Consider the following 13,157-nt stretch of genomic DNA (forward strand, 5'->3'; position numbering starts at 1 on the left):
CTATTTGTTCACTGTTCACAGTGTTCAGTCACACTGTCACAGACTCTCTAGAGTAATAATTAGTGTTGACTCACTTGACTGTTGAGAGTATTCTCAGTGTTCGTGTTCACTGTTCTGACTGTTCTGAACTAGTGAACTTCTCCAGTTCTCACTTTCTACATATATTTAGTAAGGTTTAGAGAGAGGGGGTGTGTGTGTTAGGGTTTATGGGGGTTCGTGTTTAGGGAGGATTCCGGTTTAGGAGGGTTGTGATTTAGGAGTGGATTCGGGTTTATGGGGGTTGTGATTTAGGAGTGGATTCGGGTTTAGAGGGGGGGGTGTGGTTAGGATTTAAGGGGGTAGTTAGGGTTTAGGGGGAGGGTTCAGGTTTAGGTGGTCCTCAGGACCTCAGAACTCAGGTGACTCATGCAGAAGTACAGCGATGGGTGATTCGTCATGCTGTTTGAAATCCCAGACATGACTGACCCCGATTTGCCCCAATATTCGACCAACATGTATCACGCCAAGGCCAACCCGTGTCCGGGCATAACCTGTAATCACTTCAATTCCTCAGACTCGGATGACCCAATTGTATCAAGTCACACCAACAACGGTCCCCAAGGCACTAGAATCACGGAATACGAGTCCAGCACTGCGTGTGACAACGGCGACACGGTCATGTAACGGACCAGACCCTGCACTCATCCACAGGCCTTGAGTTCACTTACTATTATGGTGGTCACATCCATTTGGATAGCCACCATAACGACTCGTGCACATGGAACAACACCCCTAGTGTATATTCTGACCACATTGTGATCAACTGTGTGTTCACTTGTACTGTTGGTTAACTTGTAACCATCACTAAGATCTCTCAAAATTCCACCATAAACCAACCTGCCCACGTGACCTCGACAGTGGTCACCGAACATCCGCACACTAGAGTAACTGTGACTCGAAATATAAAATCCAATGTCTCATTATTGTCAATATATTTGACGGCAGTCGTCCTCGCGTTGGTAACGGATGCTCTAAATCTTGCCTCACCTCGGACCAGGATCGTGATCACTGTTGCAGGAAGACCATCACGCGCAGAAATGTGTACACAAACTATTTTGAAAACACCACGCCAAAATTCTGGACCGAAACAACCTACTATCGGCGCACATGTGGTGGCTATATTTTAGTGAAATCTAGCGATAGCAACCACGTGGACACCACAGTCAAGCCATGCGCTGTGACCGACGAGAATCACTGTCACGAAACGCTGTCCTCTTCTCGGAAAGACAGCACCACCGTCAAGACTGTATGCAACAGTTCTATTTGCACAGATACCACGACACGCACAACGCCGCTTGATAGTCACGGGAATCTGAACCAGGGGTTGACCCCCACAGAAGTCCAGCAGGTATGCAATATCATGTATGAGGGTCACCCAGCCATTATGACCGACACGAGAACCACCACGAGTGACAACAGCACTCTGGCCCGAAATGTGGTAGCTACGATTAATTGTTTGCACACGGGATATTCACCAGTTACGCACTTTCATATCGGTGTCGAGGGTAACACCAGCTCCGAATGAACATCTGATTTTGTTGGTGGCGGTCATGACCTTAGTATATCACCGGTACCCCGAGTCTCGTGCGAGTATAACAAATGGTCTACCTGGTCTGGATGTGATGTCCTAGGAGTATGCGAGTCTAAGCGAATTTTGGACATGCTACCCAACCAGGAGGTAAACTGCATCGAGCAAACAAACACCACACAGACCAATCTCTATAAAAAGCGGGGATGAGTCGATATTCCGTTGGCATCTAACCCGTACCTACGGAACCCATGTCCACCCATACATGACACCAAATGCCACGGTCCCAATTGAAGTCCCTCATACGGCACCTTCACCTCTTGCTATTTCAGTTCCAAGTATTATTCCCATGTCTACACGGGATCTTCAGCCGAATGCCACGCCACCCATGGTCCTCAAGTCCCACATATGACACCTTCATCTCTTGCTATTTCAGTTCCAAGTAAGATTCCCATGTCATCGAATCCACCCATGTCTACACCAGGTCTTTAACCTGAGCGAGTCCCGAAGCCCATAGTCGAAGGAACCCCAGAAACATTAGAACACAAGCATGCACCAAGCCCATCCAAGAGTTCTGTATCTAAAATCTGCCGTTCAGATTATAAGGGAAAATGTTGCGGTGATATCAAGTTTGACAAGTGCGATGGCCACTACAAGCGCGACCTCAAATGCTGCAAAAACTCGTACATACGTGATTGCTGGGGCAATTGTAAGTGAAAGTCCACGTCGTGCTGCTCTGGGTCTATCTTCAAGGTGGATCACTCTGATGAGCATTTGGTGATGTCAAGACCGACAAATGCGGTGGACACTATAAGAAAAACACTAAGTGCTGCAAGAATTCACGAAAGTGTGAAGGCTATGCCACATTCAAGTACTCCTCTTCTCAGTGTTGTTCCGGCAAGGTTGCCGGATCGAATGATAAGGATGTAGATTGCTATAACAACAAACGACGTTGCGCAAAAATATACCTGCCGTATTCAAAAGTTTTGAAATTATTATGCATGAACGTACTTTATTTACTCGTACATTTCTATCAGTCTTCTGGTTGCTATCTATATGCAGCGTAGACAGATAGTGCTGCCCGTGCGGCTACATTGGACTCGAGATTATAACTTGCATGCGCAATGTAAACATACACTTGTGCACATGTAGAGTTCCAGTATATATAAACAGCAACTTGTCGTTTCAGTTCGCGTTCGATCCCAATATCACCAACAACTAACAAACCAAACTGTATACCATTGTAATCGCTGTCGCCGCCTCTCCTACTACAGTCGACGTCTATGAACAAGAGATCATCTGTGGCGGAAGGGATTTCCCGGGGCATCCTTTGACCACTGCTACGGTTTATTTAACTACTTGAAAGTACTCTATTGTTGTCTCGCTGCGATTCATTCATTTTCAGCAGATGCATTCGACTGGCTGAACTACTGGGCTACAGAGCAAGTTACTCATCGTGGCATGGTCCTTGGCGAGCAGCCAAACAAGCACGCTCACATAGATATTTACAAGCATCGTCCATTAGTTTTATTTAAATCGAATGAAGTCAGAGAATTGGTCTTACAATTGCCGACTCTACCTCAGTACTATGCATCACAAGAACAATTGTATGAGGAAGCCTGCAGCACCAAGTGAGGGCTCAAGAGAGTCCCAAAGAGGGTGTACCTACATGTACACACTCAATTTCGACACTTGCTCAGGGATACAACTGGACATCATCCGCACCTCCGCAATGGTTGTCTCGCGAAGATCTGCCACAGGAAACGGGACAAATAGAAATTAGAACAAAATATAGAAGATGATTTTAGAAATAGAAAGTAGAAGTTGCATATATATATACATATATACATACATACATACATATATATATATTTAATTACATAAATATATATAAAGACATAGATACACACAAACACAAACACACCCATATATATATATATATATGTGTGTGAAAACATGTATGAGTCACTAATGCACGCTTGCCGAATCTTCCACACACATACACGCCAACAGCTATTAAACACATAATCAAGCCACCAGTAACTCCTATCATCCACGGCCTTCTTGCTTTCATACGCACTTGAAAAAGCATATATTATGAGATGCACAATTGTATTGCGCCGTTCAGCTCTTCACTTTATCAATACACAACATTGACACCCACAATCTACCTCCCATTTTACCTTATTTATGAATAATCCCTTTTGCCATACACCTAAACAAAAAAACACAAAGTATACGTCACATGCATAATCGCCCTTTAACATATTCACAGTTCCTTTCACAAACGGACTCGCATTTCTCACATACATACATAGTTTGGCACAAAAGCACACACCCTTTGTATCTGGCCTCTTGTTGCACGAGTGGTGGTACAGCAGGAAGCGTTCAACCTCTTTCTCTGTGAAGGCACGGGTCTGCACCTTGACAAGCTCGGGCAATTCCTTAATGGTATTGGCTACAAGATAGTTACGAAAAGGTTTGGCAGGATGATATGTTAGCTTCTGGACGTACTATGTGAGTATGTGTTGGTATAGATCTATATGAATATATATATATATATATATATGTATATACATATACATATACATACACATATACATTATATACGTGCCTACATACATACCTACACACACACACATATAAATAAATATATATTTATATGTGTGTACGTATGTTTGTATTTGCGTGTGATGAGCACAAATTTTGGTTCGCTGGCTACGGTGGGAGCGCAGGCACTCACCCAACATTGCCAAACGAATCCATTCCCATCAAACCTGACTAGAATCAAGAAAACAAACTCAACTATATTCCAGATCAGCAACTTTGGCAAGATGCTAAGCCTTCCCTGCTGGACTGTTGTATTTGAGCCATTCATGATCTGAAGGTAAAATTGTTTTACGATTCAATACACCGATCGCCACGCAATAGGCCTGCCAGCAAGTGACGGTATCTCTAACTTACAGTTAAAAGGATCGATGGCAGCTGCTTCCTTGATCATCCCCTTGATCTCAGTCGAGAACTTTGTGTTGGTTTTGATCCCGGTATTCGTCAGACCCATCAGCAGCGTTCCCCGAGCCTAAAAAGTATATGTATGAGAAAAAAAATCTATGAAGAATATACTTATATATAGTCGTGTCAGGTGCGGCAGTACAGTTCCAGGAGCCGAGCGAGGATGTGAATATGTCTCTCCTGTAGTGGAGTGGACTTCATGTATGTGCGGACCTCTACTTTCTTTTCTTTGTAATGAAAACATACATACAATTTCTGGCGTGGTATATTCTACTTAAACTTGTGGAACCTTGAAGAAGTTCATATCCACGTGCAAAACAATAAGACAACGCATCATATATATATATATATATACATTCTGATAATATAGGTTCATGGAGTGCAGCAGGTATATACGCAGAAATTAAAATCACATGGCATACCATGCAGATAAATAGATAGGTCACCCTCCACAGCCAGAGTACGCGGTCTATAAGGTAGACAATATTCAATAGCACTCTCTCATACGACTACAGAGTACACTTACGTGGCATAAACCAAGCATGATATGATCAAGTGATATTAAAAGAAGAGGATTGAATAAACACTGTAAGACAACCTACAATCCATACATCACCAGCTTCAACCAATTATCTCCGACAAGATCCAAACCTCATACAATAAAAGAAACTTTACCAGCTTGTACTTGTCATCGAGTAGCCGGATTACTAGCTGTGTGATTGCCATGTGAAGTCCATGCAACCGGCGATTACGGTTGTCTGGTTACGAGCAGAGAACGAATAGAAGAAGTTGTCAGTACCCACGTGGTGGTGCCAAGATATTAAGGCTAGAGGGCTATAACCTCAACTCAAAAATAAATATATATGTGCAAATAGAGAGACTGCGTGTGTGACAAGAAGGCATATATATATATATATATATATATATGTAGCATTGATGTGCAACGTCGCCACGACCAAATGCGTGGCAAAGTGCAGAATACATGCCTCGCACCTTTGAGATAACTTTTTTGTGCGGAAGTCGTTAGAGTTGTACAGTACAATTGCCTCGATTAGAAGATGTGGTACAGTGCATATACGCTCGTCCCAGATCCAACACAAACCAGGCACAATGGGACACATGTGCGAAGCAGAAGGTACACACCTCTTAACTCTGACACATTGTAGAACGCATTGAAATCGTCCACGGCCACAAGCACGGGCTTGTCTGTCATTAAGCGTAACTCCTCCATCAGCGCGGGCAGTACCTATGGGGATTGATGCCAGTGAGTTTGTATCGATACGAGTGAGACATGGTGGCATAGTAGCTGCTGAAGGCACGTCCGTTGATAGAGCTCCATGCACATCGTGGCCTACCATGCTGGTACATATCATGCACCCCCACACATGCCTGGCATGGTTGCTATCCCTACCAGATATCGGGTGGTATTATAATGCAGTCCAGAGACACTGAAACGCAATGGTAGTATATGGTGGGAGTGTAGGTACCAATATCATTGGCAGGGGTGTTGGTACCGATACCATTGGTAGCGCCATGCTTGCGTCGTAGCCCGCATACATTTGTACACCAGCATACACACGTACACATACAATACAGAACACCAATCCATCGAAGTACACGTCCACACTGTTTCTCAGACCTAAATACATCCAGGCGCTCTTGGTGTCGCACAGTCGCTGCCAGAATTGCCATACTCGAAGATTCTGGGCCACATGGCAGTACTATAATACACACAGACACACACACAACACAGACATAAATATATACATACATACATACATACACACACACACATGTATATATGTACATATAGATACACACACACACACATATACGACACAAAAAGTATAGGGCTATGAAAACTCACCTCTCTTGCAGGGGGGTAGTCCTCGAGGATTTCCAGATCCAAAGGCCCAGCTCCCATGCGCGCCAAGTCCAAAATGGAATCCCTAGGGGTACCAGGGCCGGCCGCTGCACCCTCAATCTCGTACTTGTGCTAGGTAGTGATAGAAAGTATCAAAGTGTACAAGGTTAAGGTAGGGATAAGGAATATGTAGACAATGCCTTGTTCAGTACGCTCTCAATCTTGTGCTTGTGCCGAGTGAAGACAAAGATTGGCACAGTGCGAGGTGTTATGGTAAGCAAGTGCCAGTCAATTTGATAAAATTGATAACAAAAATGCCACGGTGTGAGAGGCTATGGCAAAAATGGCTAAAGCACAAGTCCTTGGGCAATGATTGGACTATACAGGGTTCACATACTAGGTTGAGAGTGCACAAAAGGGGCGGATGCATTCCGTACGAACAGACAAAGGTAAGTGCAGCAGACATGTAATTCTTGCTATCTACCTTCTTCGTCACGTTGCAAGGTTTCATGGTACAGACGCGGGGACAGGTGTAAAGCCCAAAGACACCCCTTGCCCGAATGATACATAGAAACCTCTGTACATAGCCACATACCCGATCCCAATGCGAATACACCAGACACCTGAAGGACTTCGCTTCAACTTGGCCACATACACCATCGCATGTAACATAAACATGGATAAACACACTCGACTCTCCCCACACCTACAGGCCCTATCCCCCCCCACACCTTCAGCTTGATGTCCTTCAGCATCGCATGGTCGTTGATCTTCAGGAAGTAGTCGATCAGATCAGTCGCATCGAACGGCTGGTCAAACCACGGGTGCACCGCCGACTTCACTACACGGTCCGCCTCGTACATCCAGAACGTCGCCTTCGGAATGTGCAGCACCACGTGGCCCTTATCTGCCAGGGTTTGCGCCACGTGCGCGATGGTTGCGCTCTTGCCTGTGCCTCGCATACCGTTGACCAGCACGCCGAATCTGCGGGCGCGAGGGTGTACGGGTGTGTAAATGTGTTGGGGCCGATGTGTAAATTATAGAGCATAGGTTGCGATGGTGACAGTGCAAATACAGTACACATTATCACTGGACGATACATATGAAGGTCGAAGAGAGAGCTCCTGAGGTACGATAGTCACAAACACCGAGGCCATTGCGTGCCGGTAACGTGTCGCACATGCCATTTGTGAGAACGCCAAATCTGTTTGGGGCGAATAAATGTGATACATTTTATCACACACACACACACACACATATATATATTATGTATACCTAGATATATATATACACACAAACATACGCACATACATACATACATACATACAAACACATATACATACACACACACACACACACATATACCTTGGGTAGCATCTTCACACTCAATACATATGAATCACAACGTGACAACGACTCACTTCTTATCTCGGTTCTCCGTTCGCTCGTGATTGCGGATGTGCGCCAAGACCTCCAAGGCCGGTTGGCGGATCATGAGAGAGTTCTTACCGAACAGCTTGAACTAAAAACAGGAGCGGAAAATCAAAAAATCAGAAATGGTGGTCAGAAATGCGGTAGTCGGGTGCAGATTTGGGGGTGAATTCAATCCGACAAATAGAACTCCATATCGGATAAGGCGTGTGCGGGATACGCTTTGATATGATATATGTTTAACGCATGCCAGTCCTACTCAACGACAGACAAAACTGCGGTTGCCGCCAACCCAATCCGCAATACGACAGATGCTGTCCGATATCGCAGTATTGTTCGTTCCATAGGCCAGTGTCATGTTCAGCGTATCTCTACGGATTATTTTGACATGTAGTAATATTGTACAGACGCCGTATGTTACACACTAGCAGCACAATAGTACGCATCGGGGCCAACATGCCCTTCAGCCACATCACATTTTGCTCAGCCCACTTGCCACATATGAGAATACATATAAATGTTCATTTATGCATACGTACACACACACACATATACATATACATACATACACACACACACAATCTATATAAATATATAAACAGTGAATCTGTATTACAAAAAAATAAATAAATATAGGTATAAACACACACACACACATAATATATATATATATAGACAGATACCTATTTTTGTAAATATGAATATACATTCGTATCGATTGCTAGTAGTGCTGCACCAGCCAGCTGGTCTTGCATGTCCTTAGACCAGACCATCTTGGCCTCAACGTCGCATATATATATATACATGTATATCAAAACATAAAGATACATACATACACATACACATACAACTAACACTGTACATTCATATTGATTCATTCATACCTAGCACAGCCGTGCAACACACCTGATCCTTCATGCCCTTTGGCCAGACCACATCTTCCTTCGCCTTCTTGCCTCGCTTCTCATCATCCTCGCTGCTCCACTCGTAGAACTGACCTATTTGTCCCGCACTGTGGTACTTGAACGCTAGAGGTGTCGTCAGGGGCACATTGCCAATCTCAATGGGTTCGTTAGAGGCCCTGTGTATGGATGATGTATCAAAGTGGCAAAGCACATCAATAGACGAGAAAGGATGAACGATAACCATCTCGTGCGAATACGGCGACACTCAAAACATTACACATGTCATGTCGTGATATTCTACTAGGTACATGTCTATATTCTATCATAACCTTTTAGATACATCTGTTTCCACTGCAAGTAACCGCGCAAGCACACACAGTATCAATGGAGTAACGCCAACAGGAGCATCGTGATCAGTGGCCCTTTCTTTGAAGGAGACTCCACTTCTACGCCATCAGCCACGCACCACAACATGATACACGACACGAGCCACACATCTGCCACATCATCCCCCCGCAACGCAGAATACATACGGAACAACTCCGCCAGGGGCATCGTGGTTGTGCCCTCCTTTGTGCTGGGCCGCCTCTTCCTCAGGAGCTACAGCGGCGGGCTGTGCGAGCCTGTCTTTGCCGCCAAAGACACCGGTCCCTCTATTGGCGTTGGGGGTGTACCGCAATTGACTCGCCGGGGTTGCGGCGCTGTTGCGATTGAGGAAGAGCGACGACACATCCGAGCCACCAGATTGGCTGTTGGGGGCTGTGTTTAGGCGCCCGAACAAAGGCTTTTGGTTGAAGGGAGTGGTGGACTCTGGGGTAGTTGCTTGCACCCTGGCGTTTTGATTTGTGAATGCGTTGGGTCTCTGGTTTGGTGTTGGTCGATTTGATTGGCTGCTATTGATAGACGCGTTCTGTTTGGCCGAGCCGAAAGCTGGTTTTTGATTGGCTATATTGCCGAAAGCACCACCACTGGGTCGATTTGATTGGCTGCTCTTGTTGGACGCATTCTGATTGGCGCTGCCAAACATACCATCCGGTCGATTCCCCTGGGCGCTATTTTGAGAAGCGTTCCCATTAGCCGAGCCAAATGCCGGTTTCTGACTCTGGAAGTATGATTTCGGAGGGGGAGGTTGGCCCGATTGTGGTTCTGAACTTCTGAAGAAAGGTGCGGCTTTCCTTTGTTCACCGGCTGTGGGGGGTGCAGGGGAGGCACGTGGTGGTGGTCGAGGCCCTGGTACAAGTGAGGTAAGCATACTAACGGGTGAGAAAGGATCTTTGTCTACGCTTCAGCAGATACAGGCGAGGTAGGACTACCTACACAGCGCGAAGAGATGCGCAGAGATGCGCTCGTCTCTGGCGGGCAGGTGGTATGACTGACTGACGATAATACTGCAGATCCAGTTCAGAGAACGAAGTTCATGGGTGTGTTGAAGTCCATTAAATCTTTCTATGAGGATAAACAGTCAGACATGGGTCGATCCTTCGTTCAGCTACGTACATGTCTGGTTAATGGTTGTAGATACTGCGACGATTTTGGATGGTGCGCACGAGCCATTACTTTCTAAAGAATATAGCCGTTTAATTTTGTATGTGTGCTTTCAGCTTTGGCTAAACCAAAGCTGTACCCTACCGACACGATCATTTCAATCCTAAAAGAAGGTATATTGAAACCATGACTGATTATCTACAATCGTGCACGTGAGAATTAATACTTGCTACAATATGTGTCTCTTAAAGAAAATCTGAATGCCCATGTAGGTGAAACCCATACAACAGATATACATCCCACACGTATAGATGCAAAAGTACTTCAATACCTGATGTAGCAGGTTTGTTTGACCTTCCCGCAGGTCGCGAATTCTGTGCTGCATTTCGCTGCGCCTCTAATCTCCGCTTCAACTCCTCCAATCGAGAACCTCCTCCTCCCTACGATATCACAAATATTGGAGCCACAAATTGAGCACACCCTGTCATATCTATAAGCTCATAGTGACTGACAGTGCGTTGGTGGGTGATGTATTCATGACTATGTCCGTTCCGTGATAGATACATGAATGTGCTTGTCACTTCAAAGTCCGGCAGACGCACAAACTTATTGATGCACGAGGTCGCAGTGTCAAGCCTACATTGTAATTACGGCCTCATTTATATACTATATCGTAGTGTAATCATGTGTCCATATATAGATATACATATTAATGCATATGCATATACATACACATATACGTAAACATGTACATAAAACTATAAAAAATATAGATATATACGTACCTATATGTATATATATACATACATACATACATATAAACACACATATTTGCATATACAAATATACATCAAATACATACATACATATGCATATGCATACACACACACACACACATATATATATATGTACGTGTATATGTATATGCATATGTAGTATATGGATACGTAAAGGTATACGGATATGGATATGCATATATATATATACATACATACACACACATACATACACACACATGTAATATATATATATATACCTTACAATATATATACTCTACAATATATATATGTTTATACCCTACAATATATATATATATATATATTTATACCCTACAATATATATATACATGTATATATATATTTATACCCTACAATATATATATACATATATATATATTATATATATACATACGTGAACGTGTATATATGCATATAAAAGTATGCGTCAAAGCGATCCAAGGTACTGTAACAAAGCGTGTGCGACTTGAGGGGTACTGGCGCTAGTGTTACTGAGCCCAGTCAAAATCATATACAGCAATATTTCCGTGGCGTTTTCCGCGTAAAATACCAATCCGGCACTCCACACATGGAAAAAAGAAAGTATACAGTCTCTCTCTATGTGCAAATAGTACTACAAAGGCTCTCACACTATGCATACACGGCTAGTTACTGAAACGCGCGCAACCAATACTCTGGTGCCGCTCGCTTTAAAGGCTCAGTGGCTAATATAGCTAAGGCGTGGGTCGATAACGTTAAGTAGACTGTATACTTCACGAACGTTGTACGTTGAGACAAATGTTGTGCGTGTACACTCAGAGAAGAACACATGTCCACCAACTTCCATTGGTGCTCGCAACAGCAACGCACGCGGCTATGCACGTGGGCTTTCACAGCTGTGGAGCATGCACATTGGCAGGGCCGTAAGCGCAGTCTCTCTTTTGTTTAATCATTATGTACATGCACACTACCAGTGGTTGTTCACAGACACAAAGGCAGCAGTTGAACATTGGCAAACTTATAGGATGTCATAGTTGATCTGTGCCTGATTGATTTTATACGTCTACAAATATCGTGTCTTTAAAGTAGCTGTCGTGCGGACATTAAGTATAGAATTGTAAATGCAATATATATATATATATATACATACATACACTATAATATAAATATACATACACGCACAAACACACACACACATATATATATACATGCATACGTATATATATATATATATACATGCATGCGTATATATATATATATATATATATATATATTTATATAAATAATAAAACCACCTACATATGGCTGCCAAGTTTGCAGCCACACACCAGTCCTCCGTGTACACAAATATGCCAAACCTACCTTGTTGGGCGTGTCGGAGTAATGGCATGCGCGCACTCGTGTCTGAATCTGTGTGGCCGTTGAGGTTCGCTGGAAAATCCTCTGTGATAACGCAATTTGCAAATAGAATGAGCACAACAACGACTAAGCCAGCAACTTGAGGGTATTTACGTATCCGGAATAAGTAGAGGTGGTGCTGACGCAAACCGCAAAAAAACTAAGGAAATAAATTCAATATATACACAGCATTGACATAAGAATGGTGGTGTACACGTGCAGTTACAATGCGGATGAACGAATATTTGTATGTATATAGATGTATAGATGGGAGATGATTGTATATAAATACATACAAGCACATAGGTATGTAGGTATGCGGACACGGTCGTTGTAAAGAAATAAGCGTATACACATAGATGACTATACCTATATATATGCATGCATATTGAAGTTTACACATACAAATCCACATAAATAGGTATAACACACACACACACACACACATATATATATAAATATACATCATATACCTATTTATTTGCATACATGTTGAAGTTTAAACATATATAAACACGTAAATAGATACACCATATATATATATATATATACACATACATATAAACAAATATGCATGCACATACACACGTACACAAACACTCACTCACACATCTATACACACACATATATATATATATATATATTATATACGACACACACACACACACACACACACATATATATATTATATACTAATATATATACACACACACACACAC

The 13,157-nt window shown here is 43.2% G+C and overlaps 2 protein-coding genes across 2 annotated transcripts in view; one reads left to right on the top strand and one right to left on the bottom strand.

The window, feature by feature from the left end:
* Positions 1-435: 435 nt before the first annotated feature.
* SARC_05598 (hypothetical protein) lies at positions 436-1,564 on the top strand (the record flags this gene model as incomplete). Its single annotated transcript, XM_014300536.1, has 2 exons — positions 436-654; positions 1,037-1,564. The coding sequence occupies 2 exons, from the start codon at positions 436-438 to the stop codon at positions 1,562-1,564; spliced, it is 747 nt and encodes a 248-aa protein (XP_014156011.1).
* A 1,505-nt stretch (positions 1,565-3,069) lies between these two features.
* SARC_05599 (hypothetical protein) overlaps positions 3,070-13,157 on the bottom strand; it is an 11,215-nt gene continuing 1,127 nt past the window's right edge. The window contains exons 2-13 of the mRNA XM_014300537.1: positions 12,403-12,483; positions 10,596-10,704; positions 9,313-10,009; positions 8,781-8,955; positions 7,865-7,965; positions 7,175-7,427; positions 6,447-6,575; positions 5,723-5,825; positions 5,255-5,337; positions 4,532-4,646; positions 3,906-4,025; positions 3,070-3,318 (exon numbers count right to left, since the gene is read on the bottom strand). Coding sequence (XP_014156012.1) covers positions 3,233-3,318; positions 3,906-4,025; positions 4,532-4,646; positions 5,255-5,337; positions 5,723-5,825; positions 6,447-6,575; positions 7,175-7,427; positions 7,865-7,965; positions 8,781-8,955; positions 9,313-10,009; positions 10,596-10,704; positions 12,403-12,483 — 2,052 coding nt within the window. The 3' untranslated portion in view covers positions 3,070-3,232. The remainder of the gene's footprint in view (positions 3,319-3,905; positions 4,026-4,531; positions 4,647-5,254; positions 5,338-5,722; positions 5,826-6,446; positions 6,576-7,174; positions 7,428-7,864; positions 7,966-8,780; positions 8,956-9,312; positions 10,010-10,595; positions 10,705-12,402; positions 12,484-13,157) is intronic.

The sequence above is a fragment of the Sphaeroforma arctica genome (genome assembly GCF_001186125.1).
Source record: "Sphaeroforma arctica JP610 unplaced genomic scaffold supercont1.363, whole genome shotgun sequence".
NCBI lineage: Eukaryota > Ichthyosporea > Ichthyophonida > Sphaeroforma > Sphaeroforma arctica.